Source organism: Cheilinus undulatus, linkage group 16 (assembly GCF_018320785.1).
Source record: "Cheilinus undulatus linkage group 16, ASM1832078v1, whole genome shotgun sequence".
Taxonomy (NCBI): Eukaryota; Metazoa; Chordata; class Actinopteri; order Labriformes; family Labridae; genus Cheilinus; species Cheilinus undulatus.
The window spans coordinates 9219018-9245421 of NC_054880.1; the positions used below are offsets into that span (position 1 = coordinate 9219018).

The 26404-nt window shown below is 40.6% G+C and overlaps 1 protein-coding gene across 1 annotated transcript in view; it reads left to right on the plus strand.

Annotated features, from left to right (window-relative positions):
* Positions 1-26404, plus strand: part of grin2da (glutamate receptor, ionotropic, N-methyl D-aspartate 2D, a) — a 210360-nt gene that overhangs the window by 126305 nt on the left and 57651 nt on the right. The window contains exons 8-10 of the mRNA XM_041808431.1: positions 668-821; positions 19587-19712; positions 25776-25888. Coding sequence (XP_041664365.1) covers positions 668-821; positions 19587-19712; positions 25776-25888 — 393 coding nt within the window. The remainder of the gene's footprint in view (positions 1-667; positions 822-19586; positions 19713-25775; positions 25889-26404) is intronic.

Consider the following 26404-nt stretch of genomic DNA (forward strand, 5'->3'; position numbering starts at 1 on the left):
CCTCAGTCGTGTCTGGCTTTTGTCCACAGAGTCTTTTGTCTCTACCGGTTTTTGGGTGCAGGCCAGGATTCAGACTAATGACCTTTTGGTCCACAGCCAGCGTCTCTAGCCCCCACAGTCCCTCAGCTTCAGTCAGGGAACCTCTGTTTCCTGCCAGGTGAATCACAACGGAGCTGTGAATCCGCTCACTTCCTCACCTCATATACACCTGGGTCTCATTTACATCCGTCAGAAAAGCTCAGAGGAGACATCACGCCAAATTTCAACCTGCGTACTGCGACACAAAGAAAGTAACACTCTCAAATTTAAATCCAATTCCTTCACAAAGCCTGGGAAGTATTTCATTCATACAACGCTGAAGAAGAGTGCTTTGGATTTTCCTTTCAAAGGCTCTTGCTCTGCGCTTCTAAAGGCAACACTCTATAGACAAGTGCAGGGTTCACAAATGTCAGAGTGCTTTTCAACAATTAAATAAAAGGGATGGAGCCAACAGAAAAGAGAGACCAGGCAACGATTCAGGGACCTGTACTCTTGAGATCTAACCAAATGACATCATTTTTATATTATCTCTTTTGGTAAAAAATAGCCTTTCAGGCTTTAAACTTTCCTGTTCCTTTTTTATCCTCTTTGAGTCACTCTTCTAATTTAAGGCGTTCTTTTTTTTTAGGTGGTGTCCAACCGGGCTGACATGGCCATCGGTTCTCTCACCATAAACGAAGAAAGGTCAGAGGTCGTAGAGTTCTCAGTCCCGTTCGTGGAGACGGGAATCAGCGTCATGGTTTCCAGGAGTAACGGCACTGTGTCGCCGTCTGCTTTTCTGGGTGAGTTTGTTTTTGAAATTTCATTCTCTAGCTTAAAAAATGAACACAAAAGACGTACGCCACTTCCCCCAAAAAATCCCCAACTCTCCAAATGTGGCCTGACTACAGCTGTGGTGGGTACAGCAGTGACCAGACTAAGGCTTAAAGATCACATACTGCTCTTTCTTTACTGCCTGTGTTCCACTTTCTGTGTTTCCAAACCAAAATAGATTTTTGACCTCTCATTCACATACAAAGTTTCTTTAAAACAAATTTTTTTATTATTACCAAGATTTATGTGAAATATCTCAAACATACAGCTGTACCAAAGAGTCTAACTTGTGAAAACATCCAGAGAAAGAAGATCAGCAGAACAAAGTTGATCGTCCAATCACCTTGAACGTATTGTTCTTTTGTAGTGTCCTCATGTTACCCAGGGATAATGTAGGAGAATACAGAGCCCCCAAAGTATCGATCTGCTGTTATTTTACTGCTGAGGTGGAAAATCTTTCTAAATCCACTTTAAATCCACACAAAACGAGAGGCTTGAACTCAAGAGAAAACAAACAAGAAACAAAACCTCGTACCACACTTTGTGTTCATCGAACAATGGCACAAAGAAGCTGCCTCTCTCCTGTACTTACCTTTTCAAGCCCTGGACATACACAGCATACAAGACTGGAAGAAAGGCAAACACTTGTACTTCACTGTTGAACACTACTGTGATGTCTCTGAGCAAGGCCCTCATCCCTAATTGGCTCCTGTGGAGAGGAGAGGCGTCACATGGGGCCGGTAATCTGAAGTCCAGCATTCATAGATTATGATTTTGACTTTGTGTGTTTGTTCTTTCAGGTTTTGATAGCTACTTATAAAATCTGAATACCGAAAAATATTTTTATTTTGCCCAACTTAATTTTTTTTACATTGTGTCACAAAAAGACAAGTACAAACTCATTTGAACTTTCATGTGTAATGTAGTGATGAAATTCAGATGTACACGTGTTCATAGTCATTTCCTGATAAATTTAGCAAACAGGGCTGCATGTGCTTTTATGTTGAAGTTATATATATATATATATTATCAGTCCCTTTTTTGAAGGGATAAAAGAATAGGAAAAGAGCATGGGTTGTCAGATTTTGGGTTTGTTGCACTGTGGCGCCCACTGGAGGTCTCTTGAGTAAAACTGTGCTCTTATAAAGCACATAGTGCTAGGACTGGTTTAACTCCTGGGTATGGCTTATGCAAAAGAAATATTTACCAACTTTATTTACAGATCATTAATCGTATTTTATGTTTATTCATACAGAGATAGATTTTTTTCCTGATATCTGGAAAGTTTGTGCCCCGTAAAACCTACAGCACACATCCATCAGCTCTGAAAGAAAGTAGGCCAGTCTTTAATCTATTAACGCCATCCATTTACCTTCCTCAACCTTAGATGTTTATTTTAACCTAATTTACCTTAGATGGTCAATTTACATGGAAAGGGTTGTTTTTTCCCAAAATAACATCATAATGGCTCAGCGTCTCTGCGTGCTTGTGCATGTTTGCAGTGATTGGCTTACAACATAGTAAAGCTGTGAATTTTGACTTATTTACAATGTTTTAAAGTGTGCACTTCATCGTGGAGTTTAAACAAAGCATCACACAATTTGCTGTGAAGACATAGACCCATATGTTTACGTAGCACCGCCAACTAGAACAGACAACAGCAAATAATTTGATGATTTCTAACACCAACACGTGGCCCCTCATCCCCTCTTGTTTTATAAGAGCATAGAGAAGTGCTTTAAAGAGAACTTTAATTGGGGAACAAGGCACAGGTATACCATCCCAGGTATGCTGAATACGTTTCCTTGTGGGCGTGTTACAACAAAGTTCAGTTGTATTCCAGCTCTGTTACAAAAGAGAAACCAGGGTCTTTAGCCTGGTGTATTCTGTCTTTTAGCATGTGTATTTACGAGCAAACACTGTCTCCACTCCAGCACTGTGGCAGAGTGAGCGTTATGTGTTCTACAGGGGAAGTGACATAATGGGTGACACGTAAGGGAAGGAGGGCAAACTGAAGAGAAAGACACAACGATTTGCATTTTATCAAAAATCTGTGCATAGTTGTGATATTTTTAATGGCACAGGTTTCAAAGCAGTACACCCAGGAAGTCTTTTGGGAAGTATTGAGGAAAACTGGAGCAATGGTGTGGTGTGTAAATTGAGATAGATGCACAGACAAGCCGCCAGTTATAGCAGTAAGATGAAACAAGAAAGGGCATCTCAATGGGACAGTGACAACATGTGCAATGGCTCGGTCTGAAAAGGTGTGGAGTAACTGAAAGCCTCCAATCTTATTAACTCCTATGTTAATAATAGTGATGAAAAAGTAAAATAACAGACTTTTAGGCTAAGCATCATTTATTCCATAAGATATCTGATCACTGGAGAGTTACTACTACTGGTAGTTAATACTACAGTGCATTCACCACCTGTTCTTGACATCATTTTTTTTTTTTTTTCTCAGCACAAGGCTGTCACTCTTTTGATAATAGTTGCATAAAGAGGACAGTTTCCCCCAGAAAACACTGCATAAAGGCTCAGCATCTCTGTGCTGGTCATAAATTGCAGCAGGCACGTACAGATGCATGCAAAATGAATAATAACGACATACTATTTCTTCAATCTAAAATTAAAGCCACCATTCATGAGACCACAGTTTAAAACTCTGCGCCAAGTTCAATGCAGCTGTAGCCCTCCAAGCTGACACCTCCAGATAAACCTCACAGAGCTGATAGCATGGATGTTGATGCTAGTTCAATAATCTACGTGTCAAAGTCAGTGATAGAGCCCAGAGTCATTGTCATTATTCCAGTCTGTCAATTTGAACTCCAACACATACCAGTGTTCATAGTAAGAGTGCACCTTATGTAGAGCCCGGAAAAACCCTGGTATCTAAAGCCATAATGTCCATTTAGAGCAGTGTCGAGTGGGCTGATGTATGGATGTACTGTGGTTGTCAGCACTTACCATCCAAATGAAAGAGAGCTCATTGAGAGCTTTTAATCAGCCGTGTTAGCAATTCAATATCTGCCTTTAATCTGAAGATGTGGGTCTTTGAAGGGGTGGAGTAGTGCTCAACAAAGCCCTGATAACTTACATAACCCGGCACAATATGGCGTAAATGATCCTCAATTATGTAAGAGGCCTTCATTTGTGACACTCTTTTGTCTCAAACATGAAAAGGTTCACGGCTCTGAGTCTCACAGTGAGGCTGCCAACCACCCGGAGCTGTAGTTATGATATCGTCACTGTGAGCTCCACCAGTGAAGAAGCTCTGATTCTATTTCTCTCTTCTTCTTGTTTTAAATAAAGTTTATATTCAGGCCACTCTGGAGATAACACCTCTAAATTTACAAATCTTCTTGGAATAATTCCAGACATTTCCAGCACAGAGAGAAGCAACTGGAGGAAATTAAAAACCTAGACGGAGAGTATGTCTGAGCTGTCATGCTCCGATATAAAGCAAACACAAAGACGGGGGCAGAGGTTGAGTGTCTTTGATAGAGACAGCGATAAAGCAGCTTCAGATGGTCTCAGATGTTTTTATCCAGGCAGCGGCGGCTGGTTGACATGCTGCTCCATGTGTCTGCCTGTGATTGTGTTTCAGCCTGTGCGTGTCTGCCACCTAAAGTAGAGGATAACCTGTAACAAAATGACTTGTTAACGCTCAGCTCAGTCACGGGGGGGTGCATCTGTGCTGAAACCTGCTCTGTAAAAACAGACACAGTACAAGCTGAATTCTTGTTGAACTCACACTTTCATCCAAGCAGTGGATTTGTAAATCAAAACCTGCACAGATCTCTAAATATCTACCGCTGGCTGCACATGAGCGTTTCTGGGCCCAGTTTCTGGAGTTATTATCAGCTGCACTCTATTTTTAGTGAAACAGGCCCCAGGTGTGATAAAATTAGGCTTTATTACTCATCACTGACTTCATACTTTGATTTGTAATTGCAGATGTGTTTATAAAGATGGAGTCCTTTTACCTTGATAAGGGGTGAAAGATCCACACAATCATTTCCACTGCTTGTTGACCATTTTGATTCATTCTCCAACATCAGACTGAAGGTCTGCATGCTCAGTCCACTGTTTATCCATGCTTTATCCACATCACACACACAAACCTTGCACACTGACAGCTTATACTGCATGTTGACAGACTGTAAGGCTGCTTGTGTGAGTGCAGTATCTGATATGCCTAATAGGTGTGTCTCATTGGCCAAGAATCTGATGCAGTGATAATCAGTTGACAGCCTGATTTTCCACAGTCAGCTTTGCGTGATATTATTAGAAAGTGGAAGTGTTTAGGAACAACAGCATCTCAGCCACGAAGCAGACAACCACGTAAAACCATAGAGCAGGGTCGCCAACACACTGATGATTCCATGGCAGAAGGGTTCTGAACTTCCACAGGCATTAATGTAAACACAAACTGAGCAGCAGGAGCTTCATGGAATGGGTTTTTATGGCCGAGCAGCTGCATGCAAGCCTTGGATCACCAGGTCCAATGGCAGTCATCAGCTGGATTGATGAGTCTGGATTGGGCGGATGCCAGGACAACATTACCTGCCTGACTGCATTGTGCCAACTGTGAAGTTTTGTGGATCAAGCATAAAGATATGGGGCTGTTTTTTAGGATTTGGGCTAGGCTCCTTATCTCCCATGAAGGGCTATCTTATTTTTTCAACATGCCAAGACATTTTGGGCAATGCTTTGCTTCCAATGTTGTGGCAACGCTTTAGGGAAGATCCTTTTCTATTCCAACATGACTGTGCCCCTATGCACAAAGCAAGGACTATAAAGACATGGTTTGATGAGTTTGGTGTGGAAGACATTGACTGGCCCAACCAGAGCCTTGACTTTAACCCTATCGAGCACCTTTGGGATGAACTAGAACAGGGATTGTGAGCCAGGCCTTCTGGTCCAACATCAGTGCCTGACCTCTTAGATGATCTACAGAATGAATTCCCTCAGAAAAGCTCCAAAATCTTGTAGAAACCCTTCCAACGAGGAAGCTGCTCCATGTATTTTAATACATTTTCATTACAGTCCATGTTGGTGTAATGGTGTCTGAATCCCTTTGTCCATATAGTGTATATTTGGGTTATTTGCACAACTTGTGCTCAGCTGAACTGAACACATCTTCCCAATTCAGTCTTTCTTGTTATATAGCTGTGAGTACATTGATAGAGGAGGACAATGGATAGAATCAGCAACAGGCATGAGAGAGTGGGAGACAGACATGTAGGAATGGAGCTACAGGCTGGACTTGAACCTGGGCCATCCACATACATGGGGCACAACTTCAGCACAAGGCCATCTGCACCCAAGTGGCATGGTTTTAAAGGGAAGTTTCAGTGTTAGAAAGAGACAGGGGACAAAAGCGCTGCAGCCGCTAGTCAATTACTTATGTCTTCAGCTTGGACCGATGCAAAAAATAAATAAATAAAAAGAGAACCTGTTATGATGGATGAAAGTTTCAGAGTCAGTGTGCATTCATGGTTTACACAAAAAAAGATCATACTTAATCTTCTAATGCACAATTATAGACAAAATAACTGGACTCATCATGCGGCTGGGTTGTTAATGTGCAAGGTTTGTCTGCAGAACTTTATTTTATTGGATTACAGATCCAAAAGTTGCATCCCAAATAAACAAGGGTGCAAAGGCTATTAATATGGTACTTTATTCACCATTTAATCCTCTAAAATAAGTAGATAAGATAGATTAATAAGCTGTTGCCTTTAATATTTATGTTTACCTTGCTTGGTGTCAATCTTAATGGATTTTTCCATTATCGTCTCCAAACCTGGAAGCTCTTCCATCAGTTAAAGTTGATTTATACGGCGTGTAATCTTTCTAAAATGTTCTCTGATCTGAAACACTCCGCTCCTGGAGTAGACTTGTTTTCTCCCTCCATAGACCTGATCTGTTCCTCACACTCCTTCAGGGATCTGTTTCATACTCACCCAGCTGCACTAGTACATCTATCCATCTGTCAGAGGAGATTTAGGAGACAATCTGAAACACGTCATGCTTGGAAGGAGGTGCACAGCTCCCAAGGCCGTTTTATCTTCAGACCGGCGGGGCCACGGGGCCGACAGCCACTCTACGCCGTGGCTCTGCACAGCCACGGCTGTGCCTGTGTCTAAGTAAGTGAACAGACTGTTGGAGAGGAGAAAAAGAAAAGGTGCACAAGGCTGCAGGGAGAACGAGAAACGGACATATGTGAGGGAAAGTCAAAGGTGGGCAAAACAATCAAGTGAGAAGAAGAAGTGAAGCATGTGAGGAGGCAGGATAATCGTTTCTGATGGAGAGGCAGTGGAAGAAACACAAAACAGCTCAAGAAAAAGGAGAGGCAAGGAGGAAGGACAAGAGGGACAGAGAAACAGACCAGTGTCGTGCAAGAATGAACCAATACAAGGAAACATGTCTCTATTTCTTTGATAGAAATTGATTTGATACATCTAAGGAATAAAGAGACATGTCATTCATCCGTCACCCCACTGCCTCCACACTTTCCCCTCCTCAAGGCCTGTTTCTCCAGCAAGTGACTATGAGGCAGAGACCGACAGGCAAATATCACAAAACAAGATTCTTTGCTATGGTTTGGAAAGTCTGCTGGTTCTTCTTCAGCTGTACTCACACTGTTTTTACATGTGCAGACAGATTGCCACTAAATTGGCGGGACTATCTCTATTTGTCCATGTGGTGATGACAGAAAGAGAGAGAATGGTTAAAAAAACAAACCAAAAGGAAATATATATATATATGAAACATGTTTAAGCCTCTAAGTGGCACATGAGTGAGTTGTGAATCAGGAACTAATTCTTGCTCTGTCTATCCATCCATGTAAATTGAAGAGATTTAATGGGTTAATGTGCAACACTAGCTCCTATTGGTTGTGGATGCTGGTTGCATCACTGAAAAATGACATTTGCATAAGACCAGACTAAAGTCTTGTGACTTAATCAAACACATTTGATATTATTGTGACACCAAGACTAAAAAAGAAGACCGCCTTAAAACTGCTCAAATCGAGTCTTATGACCACCTTACACCTAACGACTGAGACAACGGGAGTGAGCTGCAATTCTAGCAAGACTCCATGATTGGGAATTTTGTTGGGGACTTTGAAATTGGATGAAAAGTCGTTAGGTATAAGGCCGCCTTAAGCTGTTTCACATACGGGGGCTATAGTGAAGAAAAGATCCCCACTGTTGGTTCTAACTTGGGGGACTATCAGTAGATAGACCTGAGGGCTCTACTGTGCTCATAAGGTTAAAGCAATCCAATAAATAAGAAGTGGCAGAACCATTAAGAGATTTGAAAACCAATAAAAGTTATAGATTTAAAGAATCAATATAGTAGAGTTGTGAATACAGTGCAGCTGAAAGCAATATAGATATAATCCCAATACAATAAAAAGAAGGCTGTGTTGTAAGAAGTTACTTTAGCTAAGCAGACATGAAAGCATAGGTTTCACACGTAGGAGCAGTTTGGTTGCCTGATCCGGCTCACCTCATACTGGGTGCTCAGGACCCGGTGGGCTTATCCGGAGGCTGTGGGGCGACTTGTGTTGTGCACGGGTCCGCTGGGAGGCCCCCCTGGAAAGATGGGGCATGGGCCCGGCACAGGCCTGGAGGAAGTCAGGAGAAAACAGTACCAACCTGACATGCCATATGGATTTGTTTCACGCATTCATCTGGAAAACCTCCCATTGACGGTGTTTGGGAAGGGGCAGAGCCTTTGAAAAATAACTCGGAGGGTGATCGGATGAACATTCTGTCCGTCCCATTTTTACAGGCCAATCAGAGCAACACAACACGTTGTTTCTGCAAAAGAAGAAGATTCAGTGCTGTTCTTCCTTTAACGAAGAAATGTCGTCAAGTCCTGATAAAACTGACGCTATAGAAGCATCCACGCTAATCTCTTCCTCCATAATTGCACCTACCTCTTGTCCCTGCTTGCTTATGTCACAACTCCACTGCGCCCGGGAGTACTGCCTCTTACTCCCGATGGGTCGTGTCACTTTCTCACAGGGCCCAATCGGTTCCCCCTTGGGAAATACAGAAACAGGCGAATCCATCTGCTTTGCAAAGTTAGAGCAGTACAGGACCAAGGGTGACGTGGTGAAGTCCTGAACCGCATATGCTCTGATTCCTGACCTGGTAATGTCTATTATTCATGTGCATAGTGTTGTCCTGATAAAAGCACAGTTTTTATGATTTGAATACTGTTGATGCAATTCTTCTTAGAGATGCATCTCACCAAAACATTTACTTTTATTTGCTGTATATGCCTATTAAGGCATAACAAGAATATATATATAGGGAGAGATGAAGATTTTCCTCCCTGATGTCTGATGACATCCTTTTTCTTTGTCGCATTTGAATATCATACATGTCACTTTTCTAGCAGCTCAGGTTTGCATGGCAGGTTTTCCTTTTTCTGGTTCTCTCTTTTTCAGTCACTCTCCTGTCAGGTGTTGTGACACACGCACATTCTCTGAGACTGCTGAAATATTTAAGACCTGTCCTTTTCAAGTGCTCCTGGTCTTCGGACTGGACAGCCTGTGACATTGTGTTTTTGTCACTGGAGAGTTGTATGATCTCTCTCTTCGGTTCTGTTCCGCAGTGAAGACACTTGTTTACAGAGGTTAGTCATTTAATATTCCTGCAGGGTGAACTGAGCTGACTCACGTGCACAAATGTGCTTTCTCTTTATGAAAATTATAGATGGAAAACAACGTGCAGCAGCCTTTGGTTGCATGCTTTAATCCAGTCCTTAATGGACCATGGCACCTATGTAGGAAATAAGAGTTTTGATTTTTAAAGAAATGATATGTATAAATATAGATGATACTGTAGCTAGTTAGCATTGTTTCAATCACATGACGTGCACGGAAGCCAAGAGGGCAAATAGGTTTCAGGGAAGTGGCAGCCACCTTTGACCACTATGTGGAGCTGCAGCAGGGCTTGTAATCTTGCACAAATCTTGACTTATGAGGCAAACATGTTTAAAATGTTAATTTCTCAAACATAATGACAACACTCCTTTTTCAATTTTCTGTATTATCGCAGCTGAGTGAGTCTGGGGCTCTCAAAGCCTCCTTCACACACCCGGTGAATAAGAAAAAGATGAGGACCCTCAAACCCAGACAGAGCACGGAGAGCGAGGCAGGACGCCACGTCTCAGCCGGGATGATAACAAACACTTAAACTGTCAGGGGACTCAGCAGAGAGGGACGTGAAAATTGAACAAGTGCAGAGAAGTAAAGGCTGTGCATTTAGAGGCATGGTCATCTGCAGTGGTCTGGCCATCACTCATTTTGGCAATTCAGAGATAAAAGCCTTTACAAACAAGAGAGGGGCAAAACTCTCAGAACAAATAAGCAACTCGTGCTTCAGTAGGAGCGTCTGAAGAGTCTGTGTGAGCACGATGAGCTCAGCTCGGGTCATTTTATAAATTAGATTTAGACTTTTACAAACACACAGTAAATACACTTTTACAAGAATGAGACAAATGTGCCTCCATAGTGCAGCTCTCATCTGTCCTAAGGTCAAATATACTGGTCTATCATTATCCTCTGGGAGTAGAGGTGCATCTCTAAACACTTCCAGTGAAGTCAGCAGTTAGCATGAAACACAAGGTCGTGAGGGGCTGGAGCCTATCCCAGCTGTCATTGGGCGAGAGACGGGGTACACCCTGGACTGGTCACCAGTCAGTCACAGGGCTGACATATAGAGACAGACAACTGGGCACTCTCACACTCACAATTACGGGCAATTTAGAGTCACCAATTAACCTAATGACCATGTCTTTGGTGGTGGGAGGAAGCCGAGGTACCCGGAGAGAACCCACACATGCACAGGGAGAACATGCAAACTCCACACAGAAAGGCCCTGACCGGGAAGTGAACCAGGAACCTTCTTCCAAGGCAACAGCAGATTTTGTAGATTTAACACAGATCTGTAGAATGTAAACTTCAGGTTTATCGTCTTAAAAGTAGAATAAACAAAAATTTTAAATGACATGTTTACTGATATGTCACAGGAAGTGAGGAAGTCTAACTGCTGTCAAGCAGATTTGTGGCTCAAGATTAAATGTTTGATTTATAAATTTTAGCCAAGTTTGATGCCTGCAACATGTTCCTCAAAAGTCGGGACAAGAGCAATAAAAGATATAAAGTTACAGCATAATCCCAAAACAAATCTGGATCATTCCACAGATAAGTAGGTGACAGCTGGTAGAACCATGATTGGGTGTTAAAGGAGCACTCTTGAAATGCTCCGTCATTCACAGTCAACAATGGTGGGAGGTTTTTGTCTTTGTGAAAGTCTACATGAGATAATAGTCTTAAAATTTATGAACAATGTTCCTCAACATGAACACTGCTGCCATCACGTCATGTCAGCTAAAATCACCATATTCAGGGAATGAAAAAAAAATGTATTTCTCAAATAATACAACCCTCAGTCAGCATTTTTAGACACTTCTTATTGGTTAAATCCAAGAAATATAACAGTTTAAAGTCCATGATATTATTAAAAGACTCTGGGCCTGTGTTCATCAAAGATGGACTGACCTTAAGTGGGACAGTGTGTCTTTCAGAGCCAAAGAGGAAAAGGACCATCAAAACTGTTGAAACACAAAGGTTAAAAGCAAGCATTTATGACTACGTGGGGTGTATCAGTACCCATGGCATGGGTCACTTACACATCTATGAAGGCAGAATTAATACTGAGAGGTAGATAAACGTTTTTTTGGAGAAACATCTGCTTCAATGAAGATTTCTTTTTCCAGTGACGTCCCTGCTTATTTCAGCAAGGTAATGCCAATCTACATTCACAAGTCACAACAGTGTGGCTTCACAGTAAAAGGGTGAAGGGTAGGGTTATAGTTCATTGAAACTAACTAAATAACTAAAACTGAAATGTAAAAATTGATTTCAGTAAACTAAAACAGAATTAAAACTAAGCTTTAAAAAACAAAAAATAAATAAAACTTAATTCTGTGCTTACAAAACTAACTAAAATTAAATTAAATTAAAAGGCCCTTTTGGGTCTCCCTCCTAAAAGGTATCAGATATAGCCATAAAACAACTAACTAACTAACTAAACGACAAAAGTCGTGTACTGACATGTCAACAGTCACCATGGTTCGCGTTATGCAGTTCTTTATGGAGTTTAGCGTAGCTGGTAGCGGCTACGTCATGTGTTTTGTTGCTCTGATTAGCCCGTAAAGATGTTACTGACAGAACTTGGATTCTTCTTGTTTTTCAAAGGTTGAAAGGTTTTGCAAATCACTGTATCCTGTTTAATTCACATATTCTACAATGTCCCATCTTTTTGGAAGTTGCAAACAAGGTTGACTAAACAAACTGTGACAACCTTTTTTGTTGAAACATCACTGGCTGCAAAAAAGCAGCAGAGCACAGCCAGAGTGCCGGATGAGGCTTCTCATTCAACTGGTTGTCTTATAAATCTACTATTTCCAGCTCTTTGTGTTTTAACCAGTGCAAAGAAGCACAAACGGCTAAGTCATGCATAAATCACAGGGTAATAATGTGTTCTGCTTTTCATCTGAGCAAACATTTCAGAGCTTAAGAGCAGCATGTTTACGGTCATTTCCACAGCATTAATGGAAGATTCAAAGAGCTACATTTTTATGGCTTCTTCCATTCCTTGCAAAGCGACATGACAAAAGCACACTGTAGCTCTTATCTTCCAGGTGTGCATTATGCTTCATAAAACATGCACATGACATTAGCATAATCAGCCCCCCTCCAGCTTGCACTATGAAAGCATGAAGCATGATGCAGAGCAGGTTGTCACATGTTCCATATGGAAACTGGTATTCAAATGGAACATGAAGCCCTTAATTTGAGTATATCTCACTGTAATTATAGCCCATAATCATATCAGTATGTTAATGTCAATGTAGCTCACAGCATGTCGTATGTTCTGTGACCTTGTCCTCGGATTTCCTACAGAACAATGTCATCCTCCTCTTTAAAGGGACGCAAGCCCATTTTTCTGAGTCTCTCTGACTCAGAGGTCACCAGTATGAGGCCACTGACCTGCTGGGAACGTGTTGGCACGCAAAATGAATAAGTAACACCGTCTCTTTACTCAGAAAGTGCGGTTCAATGCCCTTGAGGAAGGGCATATAAACCTCATTAACCCCAACCTTAACCCACCATCTGCCCCAGTGGATCTGCTCGCTGGCATCACAACCAGACAGCGTTTTTACTAAGAAACAAGACAATATGTCTCCACTTGACTTCCCTGGTTAAATACATGTACAAAAATAGATCTGCTGTTGTCCAGAATGACTGTATAGCTTCTGGAAGGCAAACACAAGCCCTGCAGGCCTGCATAATAAAACAATACAGGCCGTCAGATCTCAAATCAAAGCTGAGAGCTCTCTGAAAACAACACGCCTGATTTACACTCCTCAACATCCATGTTGAAAGAAAATAAATCAAACCCAACCTTTGGTGTCTGCAGAGCACCGTGTCATTATTTACACACTTCCTCTACCGAAGCTATTCTGATTGAAGCACAATCAAAACAAGCAGACAAAGTACACTCGCATAAATCCAGCGCTGCGTCTCACACTTTATAGAAACTTCATCCTGCGACAAATTTACACCGAGATAGCAACAATGTAATTTGAAAATATTGCCTTGAAAACAAACAAAGTACAAATATATTATAAGGATCCAGATTTAAGCTCTGCAGATGACACTGTGCTGTTCCTTTTCGTAACCCAGTCTTTGCACATTCAGTCTCTACCTTGGACCACCGGGCAAGGTCCTCAATGCTGGGAACAGCCGTCTATGTCACTTTGCATGAATGTGAAGCAACTCTCCTTTGACCTACCAATTCCAAAGTCACATCAGAACATCGCCCAATCAGCATGGACTTTTGTGCAAAATCCCTCACAACATCACATTTCTAAGTAAGGGATGAATATGAGGTTTAATTGACCTGCATATTCTTAGAAATTCAACCTTAGCATGGACATTTGTGCAAAATTCTTCAAAGTGTTTCTGAAATTTGAGATATGTAAGCAAGCAAGAAGAAACATGAGGCCCATTGATCTTGGCCTTTGGCATACAACCTCCAAAATCTGTTTTTTGTTTAGACATTTGTGCAGAGTTTGAAAGAAACCCCTCAAAGGCCCATTGACTTTAACCTTTATCTTTGATTCTCCAAATCGAATCAGTTTGTGATTGAACAGATTCATTGACTTATTGTGGGCATTTGTGCAAACTTTATGAACATTTCTCAAAGCATTCATTAGTTATATCTCCACAGTAAACTGAATAAAATTTGGAGGTACAAGGGCCAGGTTTACAGCGACCATCCAATCACCTATCACTAATCCCCTTTAGAGCACTCTGACAGTCTGCCCAAGTTAATGTCAGTGTTCTCATAAACTGTGATGTTTAGTCATTAAAGAAACAGCATACCAAGTTGAAGATGATATGCAAGCTAACGATCATAAAGTTAGTCGTGTTTTAGTGACTTGAAGTAATGTTAGGCAGCAAAGGTTGCATCGCATGCTTGTCGTCCACATTGCATCTGTTAAAAATGTAATTCTCTGCCGTGTAAATGTCAGGCTTCCCTAGGACAAATTGAGCCATCTAGTACTTATATATTCCTTAAGTGTGTCTTTTTGTAATGGTGAGTCTTTTATCACTTGAGCGAATAGTTCTGTCTCGTGTTGACACAAGTATAAACTTATGTCAGATACTGGGCACTGGTGTGGCTCAGGGGGGTAAAGCAGGCCCCCACAGGCAGAGGCTAGAGTCTTCAGAACACTGGCCTTGTTGTATGTTTGATGCAAGTCTTCCTCCAATGATACTTTCTGTTTGCATGGGTGGATTCTCTCCAGGTACTCCGGCTTCCTCCCACCACCAAAGACATGCTCGTTAGGTTAATTGGTGACTAAATTGGCCATAGGTGTAAGTGTGATTGTTCCTGGTTGTTTGTCTCTATATATTAGCCCTGCAATTGAGTGGTGACCAGTCCAGGGTGAACCCGGCCTCTCGCCTAGTGGCAGCTGGGACTCCAGCCCCTTGCAACACTGTTACGGCCTCTTAAAAATGATTAATTTAAACCAAAAATAAGGCTCATACACAAGAGACCAATAACATATATAAAAGGACACAGACACGGTGCGGTTTGAGTTTCACAATAATAATCCAAGCTTTATTTAATGTAGGCAGTAATTAGTTAAAAACAGTGAGTAAATCAATGAAATTTAAAGGGCTGCAGCTGCTGGCCAAAAAGAACAAAAGAGGGGTGGTGGACGTGGCTAACCACGCAATGGGTCATGGGACCAGCCACCACCCCTAACTAAAACTACCTAACCAAAAAGAAACTACCTATGTAATCAAGAAAAGAAAACAATGAGAAAATAGGACTACCAACGACTACAGCCAAACTAAAATAACAAAACCCAGAAATGTGGACATGCATGGGGAAATTAAACGGATGGGAAAAAAGAACACTTGGAAAACCGAATTAATTAATGATTAATGAAAAGAGAAGGTTCTAAAAAAAAACAAACAAACAAATCTCCTCGGGCTTTTGTCCAGTACGTGTGGCTCGGTGTCTGCTCTGCTCTGCTCCTCTCCCCTGCCACTGTAATTACTCCCCTCCTCCACCCTGAGTGCTAACAGCACACAGGTGTGCTGCAGCCACACAGGTAGAGGGAGGAGGGATCCAGAGAGCCAGGGAGAGAGAGGGCATGCAGCACTCCAGGCCACACGTAACAGACGCCAAACGAGATGAGGGGTGTAGAAAATGGATGGATAGATATGAACACCATGGCCGCCCATAAGAGAGGATAAATGGGAAGGCTTTCTGGGGCCCAGCCAAATGGGGGTCTATGGTGGTCAGTGATATGATGGACCGTTGTAAAGTGAAGGTGTGAAACCGTATTTTATTTAACCTGTTCTTATCAAAATAATGTTTGTTTATACATATATATTTATGCTGTAGTGTATTGCCTTCTTATAAATGTAAATTCCCTTTTTAAAAACATAATAAAATTGGGCTAAAAGTGGCAAATATGTTTTTAAAGAAGCAAAAATTAGAATAACAAATCATGTAATGTGGTTGAAAGTGTACAAAAATGTGGTGGAAAAGGGTTACAGTGAAACAAAAAGGGCGACAGAGGCATACTAGAGCTGGATGGCAGAAACTGGCAGAAAAATTGGTGGAAAGGGTTTATATGTTAAAAAAAAAAAAAAAAAAAAAAAAAGTGGTTAAAAAGTGGGAGAAATGGGTTTAAATGGTCAAAAGTGGCATAAGAAAGTGAAATGTGGTCAAATTTTTTTTTTAAAAAAGGACAGAGAGTTGAAAGGGGGTGATTGAAGCTGGAATGTGGATAGAAAGGGCAGGAAAAGTGATGAGAAGGTTTGTTAAATGGTAAAAATGTCAAAAATTGATATAAGGTGGCAAAAATAAGTAGCAAAGATGCTGACATTTTGTAGTGTAGGAAGTTAAGTGGTGTAAAAGTGGCAGAAATGGGTGAAAAATAGTGACATTTTAAAATAGGCAAACAATTTTACAAAGAGAGTTTAAAAGGATCGACTAAAGTTGGACTGTGGTAAAATTGGGTAGAAAAAGAGGTTGTAACATAATCAATATGTGGTAAAAACTGGTAAAATAGGCAAAAAAGTTAAATTAATAATGTCATAAATTTTGTTAGAAGTGGCAGGAATACAGGATTTCAACACCAGTTTTACACACTTTCAGGTTCAATTTGAGGTAACTGTTAGCAAGGATGTTAGCATAAAAGATCCAATCCACATGCCCAATCCTTGGGTCTGTCAGAGGGCCAGACAATTCTGAGGGCAGCCCTGATGGACACTACTAATGCACAAGTGTCTCCACTGTGTAAGGAAAGCTAACTAGCTTTGTTGAATGAGGAGAGTGAGAATATCTAATCATCTGTCTTTGTTCCTTCCACATCTCAACACTAGTGGCAGTGGACAATGGGAGAAGGTGAAAACGTCATGCTGCATTGAGCTGCATTGCAGTGCATCAACCATGTGCTGTCACTGGAATCAGTGTAATCAAGTCGATTTTGTCACTGATCATGGACACGCTGTTATGCATGAAGTTATTGTTACTTTGCAGCAAACTTTGCTAACACTGTGTTGCTTTACCTTAGGAAAGATGTAGACATCCTTGTGGATCATCTTTATCTTGATGTGGCTTTTAGGTTGGCCGCATAACTTAATGCAAAGTAGACACATTGCATTGCTCATGTGCAGTTAAGGGAACAGGATAACATAGACTTAATTCTCTAGCTTCTCAGGGGTACATACTTTATCTCAGTGTTTTCTCGTTGCAACAAAACCAAAGAAAAATCAACATTTCTAAAGCTTTTCTATGATGGTCTCCAACTGTATGTCTGAGTGCATACAAGAAATGTGATTGGCTTGTGGTGTTGGAGGGCAGGGCTTAATGTTAGGTCAATTTTCTGAACACAGTATTTCAAGAATGTTGAAGCCAGCCCGTCTTCCTGACCCATCACTGGACTTTCACTGCACAGCAGCCTTACCTTACAGAGGCAGAAACCACCAGGAGGCTTTGGTTGGCTTTTGACAACCTGTAAGTGAGAACTTTTAAATGTTTCTCAAGGAATGCACCTGAAAGCATGTTTTTCATGAGCTTTGGTTGTTGTTATATTTCTATTTGAGAAAATGTTTTAAAAACAGAATGATAAGAACTGTTCCGTAAAAATGACTGGTTTCTGCATGTGTGAATCATGTGTCAATCACTGTGATACACCTACCAGAATATCAAACTAGCAATCTCAGTGGCTCACAGTTTGGCATATCAGCCTTAAAAGCACATTGACACCGTCAGTCGCCAAGTCTAATGGATAAATCTTAAGTCTCTCTCCCTGCACCCTCGCTGTCTGTCTCTGCAGGGGAACGGCAGCTAAAAGCCTCACATGCAAACAAAGCTTGCTGCCGTTTGATGCCTCAGCACACAGTCGGCTTCGATTTAGCGTCTCCTCCTGAATGTAACACTGAGAGACAAAGGTGTTGATGAGTCGGCCCAGCAGCTCGGCTCATCTCTGCGGTGCTGTTTGATTAGTGTTACAGATGCTCCCGCTGCTGCTGCTGTCAAAGTCGACAGAAAAACTCCAGTAATTTGGCAAATCTCATAAGTTTGGGCTTGTTTCCTCACCAGTTAGACTTATACCTGTTACTTTACAAGGATGAGATGCAAAGAGACAACATCTTCTTTCTCCACTCTGGTTTTTGCCAACTATTCAGAAAACAAATTGGGTTTGAGGTTAAGGAACAGCACTAATCCTGAAAGAAAAACAAGCAAGGAATCTTAGAATATTCTGTCCTATTACTGCCTGCATACACACCTCAGCAGAGTATTAATGTCTCTATTTTAACTCTCACTGCCTCACAGTCTGACCTTTGTGGTTTTCACTGCAACTGACTCACAATGCATTGTGGGATCTTTTGCAGTGTTTACCCCGATTTTTGAGCAGCACGTCTCTGATCCAATCAAATGATCATATATGCCACAACACCATGGAGGGTGGAGGACAGGGGTCCTCAGCGTTGGACTGAGGAGTAAATTCAGCATTATCACACTGTTTCTTTATCCCCTTTAATACTTACATCAAATCATTCTCAAAGTTATCATTAAGTGAATTCCACAGATAAATGCAGTGATGTTTATTCCCTCAATCTTTCGTTGTCAGAGTTGAAGAAGGCAGGCACAATACCTTTACTTAACTAGAGCTACATTAAAGGTAAGAAATTCTAGTAATACAACATTAAAAGATAAAATCACACTAGCCCCAAAGGACGTTGTGAACATGCCCTGTATGCCAGATTACCTTAAATCTGATACTCATGTTTACTGCTGCATATGCAGCTCTGTCTCCTCTGGTCTGTGAGGTCTGTGGGTGTGATGGAGTGCTGCAGCTGATTGGCTGAGTCAAATGAAAATCCTGTTGCCGGACTGGAAAAATATTCATAACATAGGAGTCGTTTTTTTTAAAATACATGAAGACATTTCAGTGAAAAAATTCTACATTTTGCACCTTAAAGGAAAAATCCATCAAGCCTAGCAAGGTGTGAATAATAGTAGTGGTATTTGTTGTTCTCAGCTTGTTCCTCTGGCAGCTGGGAAAAACTGCAGCCTTTTTCAATTTAGATATCTTAAATTAAATTCACATCCCTGCAGAAAATCAGCATCACAACACATCTATTCCAACTATTTTTATAAATGACTTTATTTTGTTTCATGTCTTTTACTTTGTTTTATCCCAGTGTTGTATTTTCACTTGCTTTCAGTTAATTTTCTTTTATTGTATTAATTTGGACATTTTTGTGTCATACTATATTGACTTTTCTGTCTTTAAATCCATTAACTTTTTTTTATTGTATTTATTGCATTTATTCTACTTTTACTGTTATTTTCAGTGCATCCCTTCTTTGTGAAAGACTCTGAGTTGTATGTTGTTATGTGGGGTCCATACAAATAAAGTAGATCTGAGTTCAGTTGACAAAGAATAGATAACTGCAGTTCAGCCTTTGATCATGCATAGGTCTTAAAGAGGAAAATGCAATGATCCAAAAAGTGTTCAGTAATGACAGTTATCTATGTGATGTGTTTTTATCAGATAATGAAATAAAAGTCTAACATTTGTGTATTTGTGTGTTTGTGTTGCAGAGCCCTACAGCCCGGCCGTGTGGGTGATGATGTTTGTGATGTGCCTGTCGGTGGTGGCTGTCACCGTCTTCATCTTTGAGTTCTTCAGCCCCGTTGGATACAACCGCAGCCTGCAGAGCGCCAAAAGTAAGAGACAGAGTCACTCCGGCGCCGGCACGCCAATCAACCCTCCGCCGCTGCTCATTTCACAACATTATTACCCAGCTGTCACGCTGTCACTTATGTAAGCGAGAGGGGGCTGATTTGAGGAGGGCGTCTGCTCAAATTATGCAAAGCGTCTGACTTTTTTATTTTTTGTGTGCACATGAGTCAAAACAATCAGTCCACACCCACCAACCAGCCGATTTATTTTTAATGAAAGCGCCTGAGACTGAGCGCTGCTGCTTGCTTTGACATTTGAACAGTACTTGTCACTTCATCATTCCTCTCAGCTGCTCTTCAGAGCTGGTTTCAGATCATCTTTGGAGAATGTGATTCATTACTTTCTAATGAACTTACACGAGCAGACCGGTGCTGAATCAGAGCGACAGGTGGGAGTCCGTTCATCGCTGATTGTCAGCTCCGATTCTCCTTTGTTATGAAGCTCTGCTTCTCTTTGAAACCACAGAAGAGTAAATTCACAAAGGGAAGGAATTTAAAATTTATTTGAATTTTATTTCATTTTGCAGCCGGTTTTATAAATCTTAGCTCAGAACATAATTGATGTGGGAGTTGTGCTCATTTTCAGCTCTTGTCTCTTGTTTGTTTTGTGAAATTACCACTAATGTGGATTTGTACTTTAGTGGCGTCTCCTTCCTGCTTCATCTTAAAGTCCATTTCAGATCAGATACGCTGCCTTTGAGTCAATAAGACTCTGAAATATTGATTTAATTGAAGTGTTATTCTCTGTTTTATATATTTTATTATGTGTTTGACTGACGTGAAGATGCCTCCACTTAACTACAGTCAGTGCTGCGATGATAAAAGGACATTTTGGCATATTTACAAACATCAATAACCACAGATTCTTCAATAACAATTTTATTTGCCACTTCAACCGTATGTGACAGCCATCCTTAGTGTTTTTGAATTGGATTTCTCTCCAGAAGGCTCATACGCAGAGAAGAGGCAGAATTTTGCTAAAAATAATGATCTATAATTTCATTCAAAGACTCTTTAATAAGAAAAAAAGCATCAGTGTGTCATTCACTTGGCAGAACAGCAAGAGGAGCCTCTCTGTCTTTGCAGGTCTTTGAAAACAACATTTATTTTCTCTTAGAGCCACAGTTTAAAGCCTGGCACACGAAAAAGATTACAAAAACTGAACTAAGAAAATGTGACACACATGATGGCTAATAATGATAGAGTTAACCTTTTCCTTGTCCTTATAGTGTGTGGTATGTAGTGGGATAATGCACAAGATGCACCAAACACTAACACTGATTCAACAACCAGTCTCCGCTCTCAAAATGGACTTTGGAGTAAAAAAGCTAATTGTGGCGAGCTCTCAGCACCCTGATGCATCCACTGGGGTTGAAACTTTGGTCCAACTCTTCTCCTTGATCTGGATTGTGGCATTTTTCACAGGATATTTCTGATCTGCATGATTTATGTTCACAAACTCAGATTTCAGATTATAAATATTGAACATGCTTAAGAGTTAGGATTTCAAATGGGAGCAGTCCCATCCATCTTCCAAGCAGAGTGGACACGGTAAAATCGAAAGCAGGATGACAATCCAGCGTACGCCCAATAACCATTCCAGCACATAAACGACACCCATACGTTCACACTTACACATCACACAGTTTGCACGAGAGAGTGAGAGTTACGCTGGATGTACTGCATCCATAACTCAAAAATAGCAACGTAGCTAAACTATTGTCCCTTGGACAGCAGACAGCTGCTACATATTGATAGTACTGCACATTATAAAGCTACTCCAGAGGAGCTTAAAGTAAAAGCTGGTACGACATTTTGATGAAAACTGACAACATAAAGAAAAGCAAAGAAAACAGAAAATAGAACAAGAAGAAAATTCAACTAGCATGACAAAACTGATCTGCCACTACTAACAATACCAAGGCAGATGAGGACATAGAATAATAAAGTTAACTGCGTTCTTACCTAAAAGAAATTTTTTTGTCATCGTTCCAAACTCTGAGAACAGCCTCCTTATCTATTTCAATATCCTTGTGAATGTTCATCAAGCATCCGAAGGATTGCTCAGTACTGAATACAGGTTATCATCAGAAAAAAAGAGCCTCAAACACATTTGTTTCTGAAGAAAATATCGAAACCTGGCAGGCATTGGCAGTTGTATTTGTATTTCCACATTTGGGATGAAAGTGTCGGCATCAAAGCCTCATGTTCCTCCGATATGTCATCAAGAGTGGAGTGGAGCTTCTCGTTTTAAAAATTCCTCAACCTGTTACATTTTTCCCACTGTTTGTTTGCAGGAATGTTAAATAAAATAATCTCTGACCTCTTACAACTATAAGTTAAGTTGCACCAATCATATGCCTTCAGATGTTTGCTTATGATGTTTGAGAATAGACGCCAGCAAAGACTGAAACCCAGGAGCAGAAAACAAGTGTGATTCTGACAAATTACTGTATGCTGTCATTACTACTGTCTTAGTGATTCTGCTTGAGTTGATAGGTCATCAGGGAGGCGGGTCAAGTCGTGTCAATCATAGCTACAGCCAGTGTTAGGATGGCTACTCAACAAAGTAATCTATGACGTATTACTGAAACAGAATTGTTTTGTATTACTAAGTTACTCACAGCACTTCTCTTGAGCTTCACTTGGGGCTCCGGGGTCTTTCGCTTCTAGCTTTGTGTTAGCATGCTGCCTTTGCAGAAAAGATTTATGAGTTCACAGCAGTGAAGGGGTTAACCTGGACACAGTTTACTCTTAACTAAAGATGTCCTGTTTGTTCTGCTGTTTCATGGACTCGAGTCGCCTGAAACAGTGAGTGTCATGTGAGCACACATTTTACCGGTAATTGACAGATTTACAGTAATGAAATTAACAAGATTATTATTTTACAGCAAAACTAACATGATTACAAAGTTAGAAGCAGGAAAGCTTATGCTACTGTGTTTCAGACAAATGTAATGTGATCATCCACATACATGAAGAGGAGGCTAATGTAGACTGGCTGTCCTTCAGCTAGAACCAGAGGAATACATACGCTAACATCAGGAAATTTAGCCCAGATAGCCAGCGGTGCTTGTTTTGCAAGATCCCCCTGATCATAGTGTCACAGGTAAATGATGATGCAAAGACAGGAAGTAAATGCTATCCTGACTACAGAAGATTAAAAAAAAAAAATCTGAAATGCCTGTTTTAATGTGCCATGGTCGTCCTGGGCACATGGTTGATCATGCCAAACGACAGGAGTGTTTGTCATTCTCAACATTCTCATTCTCAGTATTTGATGGTAGACTGCAATCATGTAGTCAGGCAAAAATCTTTCTTCGAATATAGAGATAGTTCTTAGGTTTCCTTTTTATTCAAAGCACTGAAGTGATTTCTAGCATCAAAATGACTCTATTTCATTGAGAATCCTCTCTACAAAGACATTTTGCCTTTAACTTCTCCTGCAAATAAATCTGTCAGTATGACACTACCAAGATTACAGTCAGTAGGAAATGTGTTCAGCCTTTTCTTTATCTCTTCTTCATCTTTCAAAGTTTTATTGACCTGTTTGACATAAAAAAGTCTGCTTCCAGCTTTGACAGAGTCCTCCCCTCCTCTTTTTCCCATCATTTCCTCTGGTATATACTCATTTAAACTTTTCTTTTACTTAAAAAGTTGATGACTCAGTATTATTCCAGCTCCTGTCATTCTCTGCCTGCTTGTCTATACCTCTCCAGTATAAGAAACGGATCATATCGTCCCAGCTTTCTTCTTGAACAACCAACTACATTCCTCAATCAGTTAGGTTTAGGCTTTCATCTTTCCTCGACATTTTCAGGCTTCACTATTTAGTGATTCTATAACTCTGCAGTCTGCTGCTGTCAGGTTTTATCTTTTTATGTCTCCATACTGGTCTGTGCTGTACTGTCTGGTTTGAAATTTTATCTTCAGACACTTTTGAGACCACTAGGACAGTTTGTTCCTACGAACACTGCAGCCTTGGCGCATAAAGCCAGGGAACAATGGTTTATCGCTGAGTTAGACTGTCTCTCGTTCTTGAAAGGAACATAAATAATCGCTATATGATTTACACATTACATACAACCAAGGAACTTTCAGCAAGCAACAATTTAACATAAAACTGGCTCTATCAATTTTTTTTTCTTTTTTTGTATAATCTGGAAAGGTAGTTAGAGATAAAATGTGACCTGATAAAATCTGGAACAATTCACTGATTACTGATGATTAATCGACATAACATCTTAAGAATGCTTTGGTTTTCTTTAAATTTTGCTCTGATTTCCACTCTGACATAAGAATTAGCTTAGATTTTGAAGGTCAGGGTTCAAGGTCATTGGGCATCATGATCACCCAAAGGTTAACTAGCGGTTATATGACAGTAAGGTGGTGGGTCAGGCAGGGCTGGGGTAGTTTTATGTGTTCAGATGTTATAAGGAAGGGCTGACCATGAGGTCTAATAACTTTTACCTTTGACTTCTTAAATCCAGGCAGTTAATTCTTGATCAAGATTGAACATCTGTGGAGAGTCTGAAGAAAATCTCTTAAAGAGTTTTTGAGATTTTGCATTCACAATGAAAGGATGCATATGAGCACCATTAACCTTGACCTTTGACCTCTGACATTTAATCAATCAAACCTTATATCAGGATGAACATTTGTGCATAATGTCATGAAAATCCTTCAAAATGCTTTTAAGATGTCATGTTCATAGGAATGGTCTAGAAAGCAAGGGATGGCCATTAGGCCAATTGAACTTTGACCTGTGGCCTCTATAATGAATCACTTAAGCCTTGGGCCAGGATGAAAATGTGTACAAAGTTAGATGAAATCTCCTCAGAGTGTCTTTCAGATTTCCTGTTTATAATAATGACCTAGATGGACAGACGATAAACAAAATCCCCCCAGCCTCAGTTATCACAGATGCATAATCACCACCCAATCCCTCCTTCCTGACCCAACACTGGACTTTGACTGTATAGCAGTTGTTTACCTCACAAAGCACAAAACCACAAGGTGATTATTCAAGTTTGGGCTAATTTGTTGCCAACTGGAACTGTGAAACATCAGGGACAATTAGATCATCTGAATGTATTTGGCCACTCCGGTTAATTATTGAATTTAGCATTTTAATGAAAAGTTCAAAACTTCTACTGGCATTAATGTAAGCAGAAAAACTGTGAGAGCTTCATGGAATGGCAGCTGCATACAAGCCTCACATTACAAACTCCAATGGCAAGAGTCAGATGTATTTCAGGTTTGGGCTTGGCCCCTTATCCCCAAAGAAGGACTATAAAGACATGGTTTAAGGAGTTTGGAAGAACTTGATTGGTCCGCAACCCTAATGAGCTCCTTTGGGATGAACTGGAATGGTGATTGCCAGGCCTTCTCATCCAACATCAGTGCTTGACCTCATAAATGCTCTACAGAATGAACGGGCACAAATTCCCACAGAAACACTCCAAAATGTTGTGGAAAGCCTTCCAAGAAGAGTGGAATAGCTGCAAATGGGCAGCCAACTCGAGATTAAAGTAAATGTATTTGAATACAAAGTCGTAACAGTCCCTGTTTCTGTAATGGTCAGACAGCAGGATACTTTTGTCTACATAGTGTATCATGAATGGTGAATTTTAGTCTCTTTTCTGTACTAAGTGTTCTCATCTTAAGAAAGTCCCATATAGCTGTTTTTATCACTGCACTCACAGCAGCTGAAAATCAGTCAACTTTTGGAACATTTGCACACTTGTTAATGTCAGTTCTCCATCACCGACCAATCATAATCAAGCAGAAATTACACCTCAAATATCCCTTTGGTCAGCAGCATTCAATAATAACTCATGCACCCATGCTTGTGTTTTTTTCAGGATGTAATTTCAAAGCTGCTCCTTAATGCCAGGTTACTGCTCCATTTCATGGCTTTTACAGTTACTTTGTAAAAATGTCTTTAAAATCAAATAGTAGGTGTGTGGAGCAATCTGCAAGAGACTTGGTGGTTTTTACCATTACAAAGAAAGGAAGGTGCCTAATCTTTTCCTCCCTCTCCCTCAGAATCAGGTGGATCAAAGTTCACCATCGGGAAGTCCGTGTGGCTGCTGTGGGCGCTGGTCTTCAATAACTCTGTGCCTGTGGAGAATCCCAGAGGAACCACCAGCAAGATCATGGTAATCACTTCGTCTGATCGATGCACTGACTGACTGATGAGCTGACTGATCTGCTGATCGCCTGATTGTTTCATTTACTCTGTAGCTGGATGACCACTCAACAGCTAGAACAAATAAGTGACTGATTTCCAGGTGAAGCACTGATTTTCATAGTTATCAGGAAGCTTTAGGTGTCAGAGCCACATAAAACCTTAGTCTTACTCAACATCCTAAGAATCTGCCGCATCATATTAATGTATATAAACTTAGATATTGATAATTCCATTTCATCCAAAGTGTTCATCAGTATTTGCAACCCTCAGAACCAACAGAACATTTAACCTAAACCTTTTAATTTAAGTAAGCAAATGCATCATGAATAGACCTATAAAAAAGCCTAAGGACCCATACCCAAATCCCAACAGGAAGTCAGCTACTTGTATATGATTTATAGAATAATGCCTATTTTTGGTGACATACAGGGTCTTCATTTGAATCAACTCCTCCCAAGTGCTTCATTTGATATCACCCAGTTTT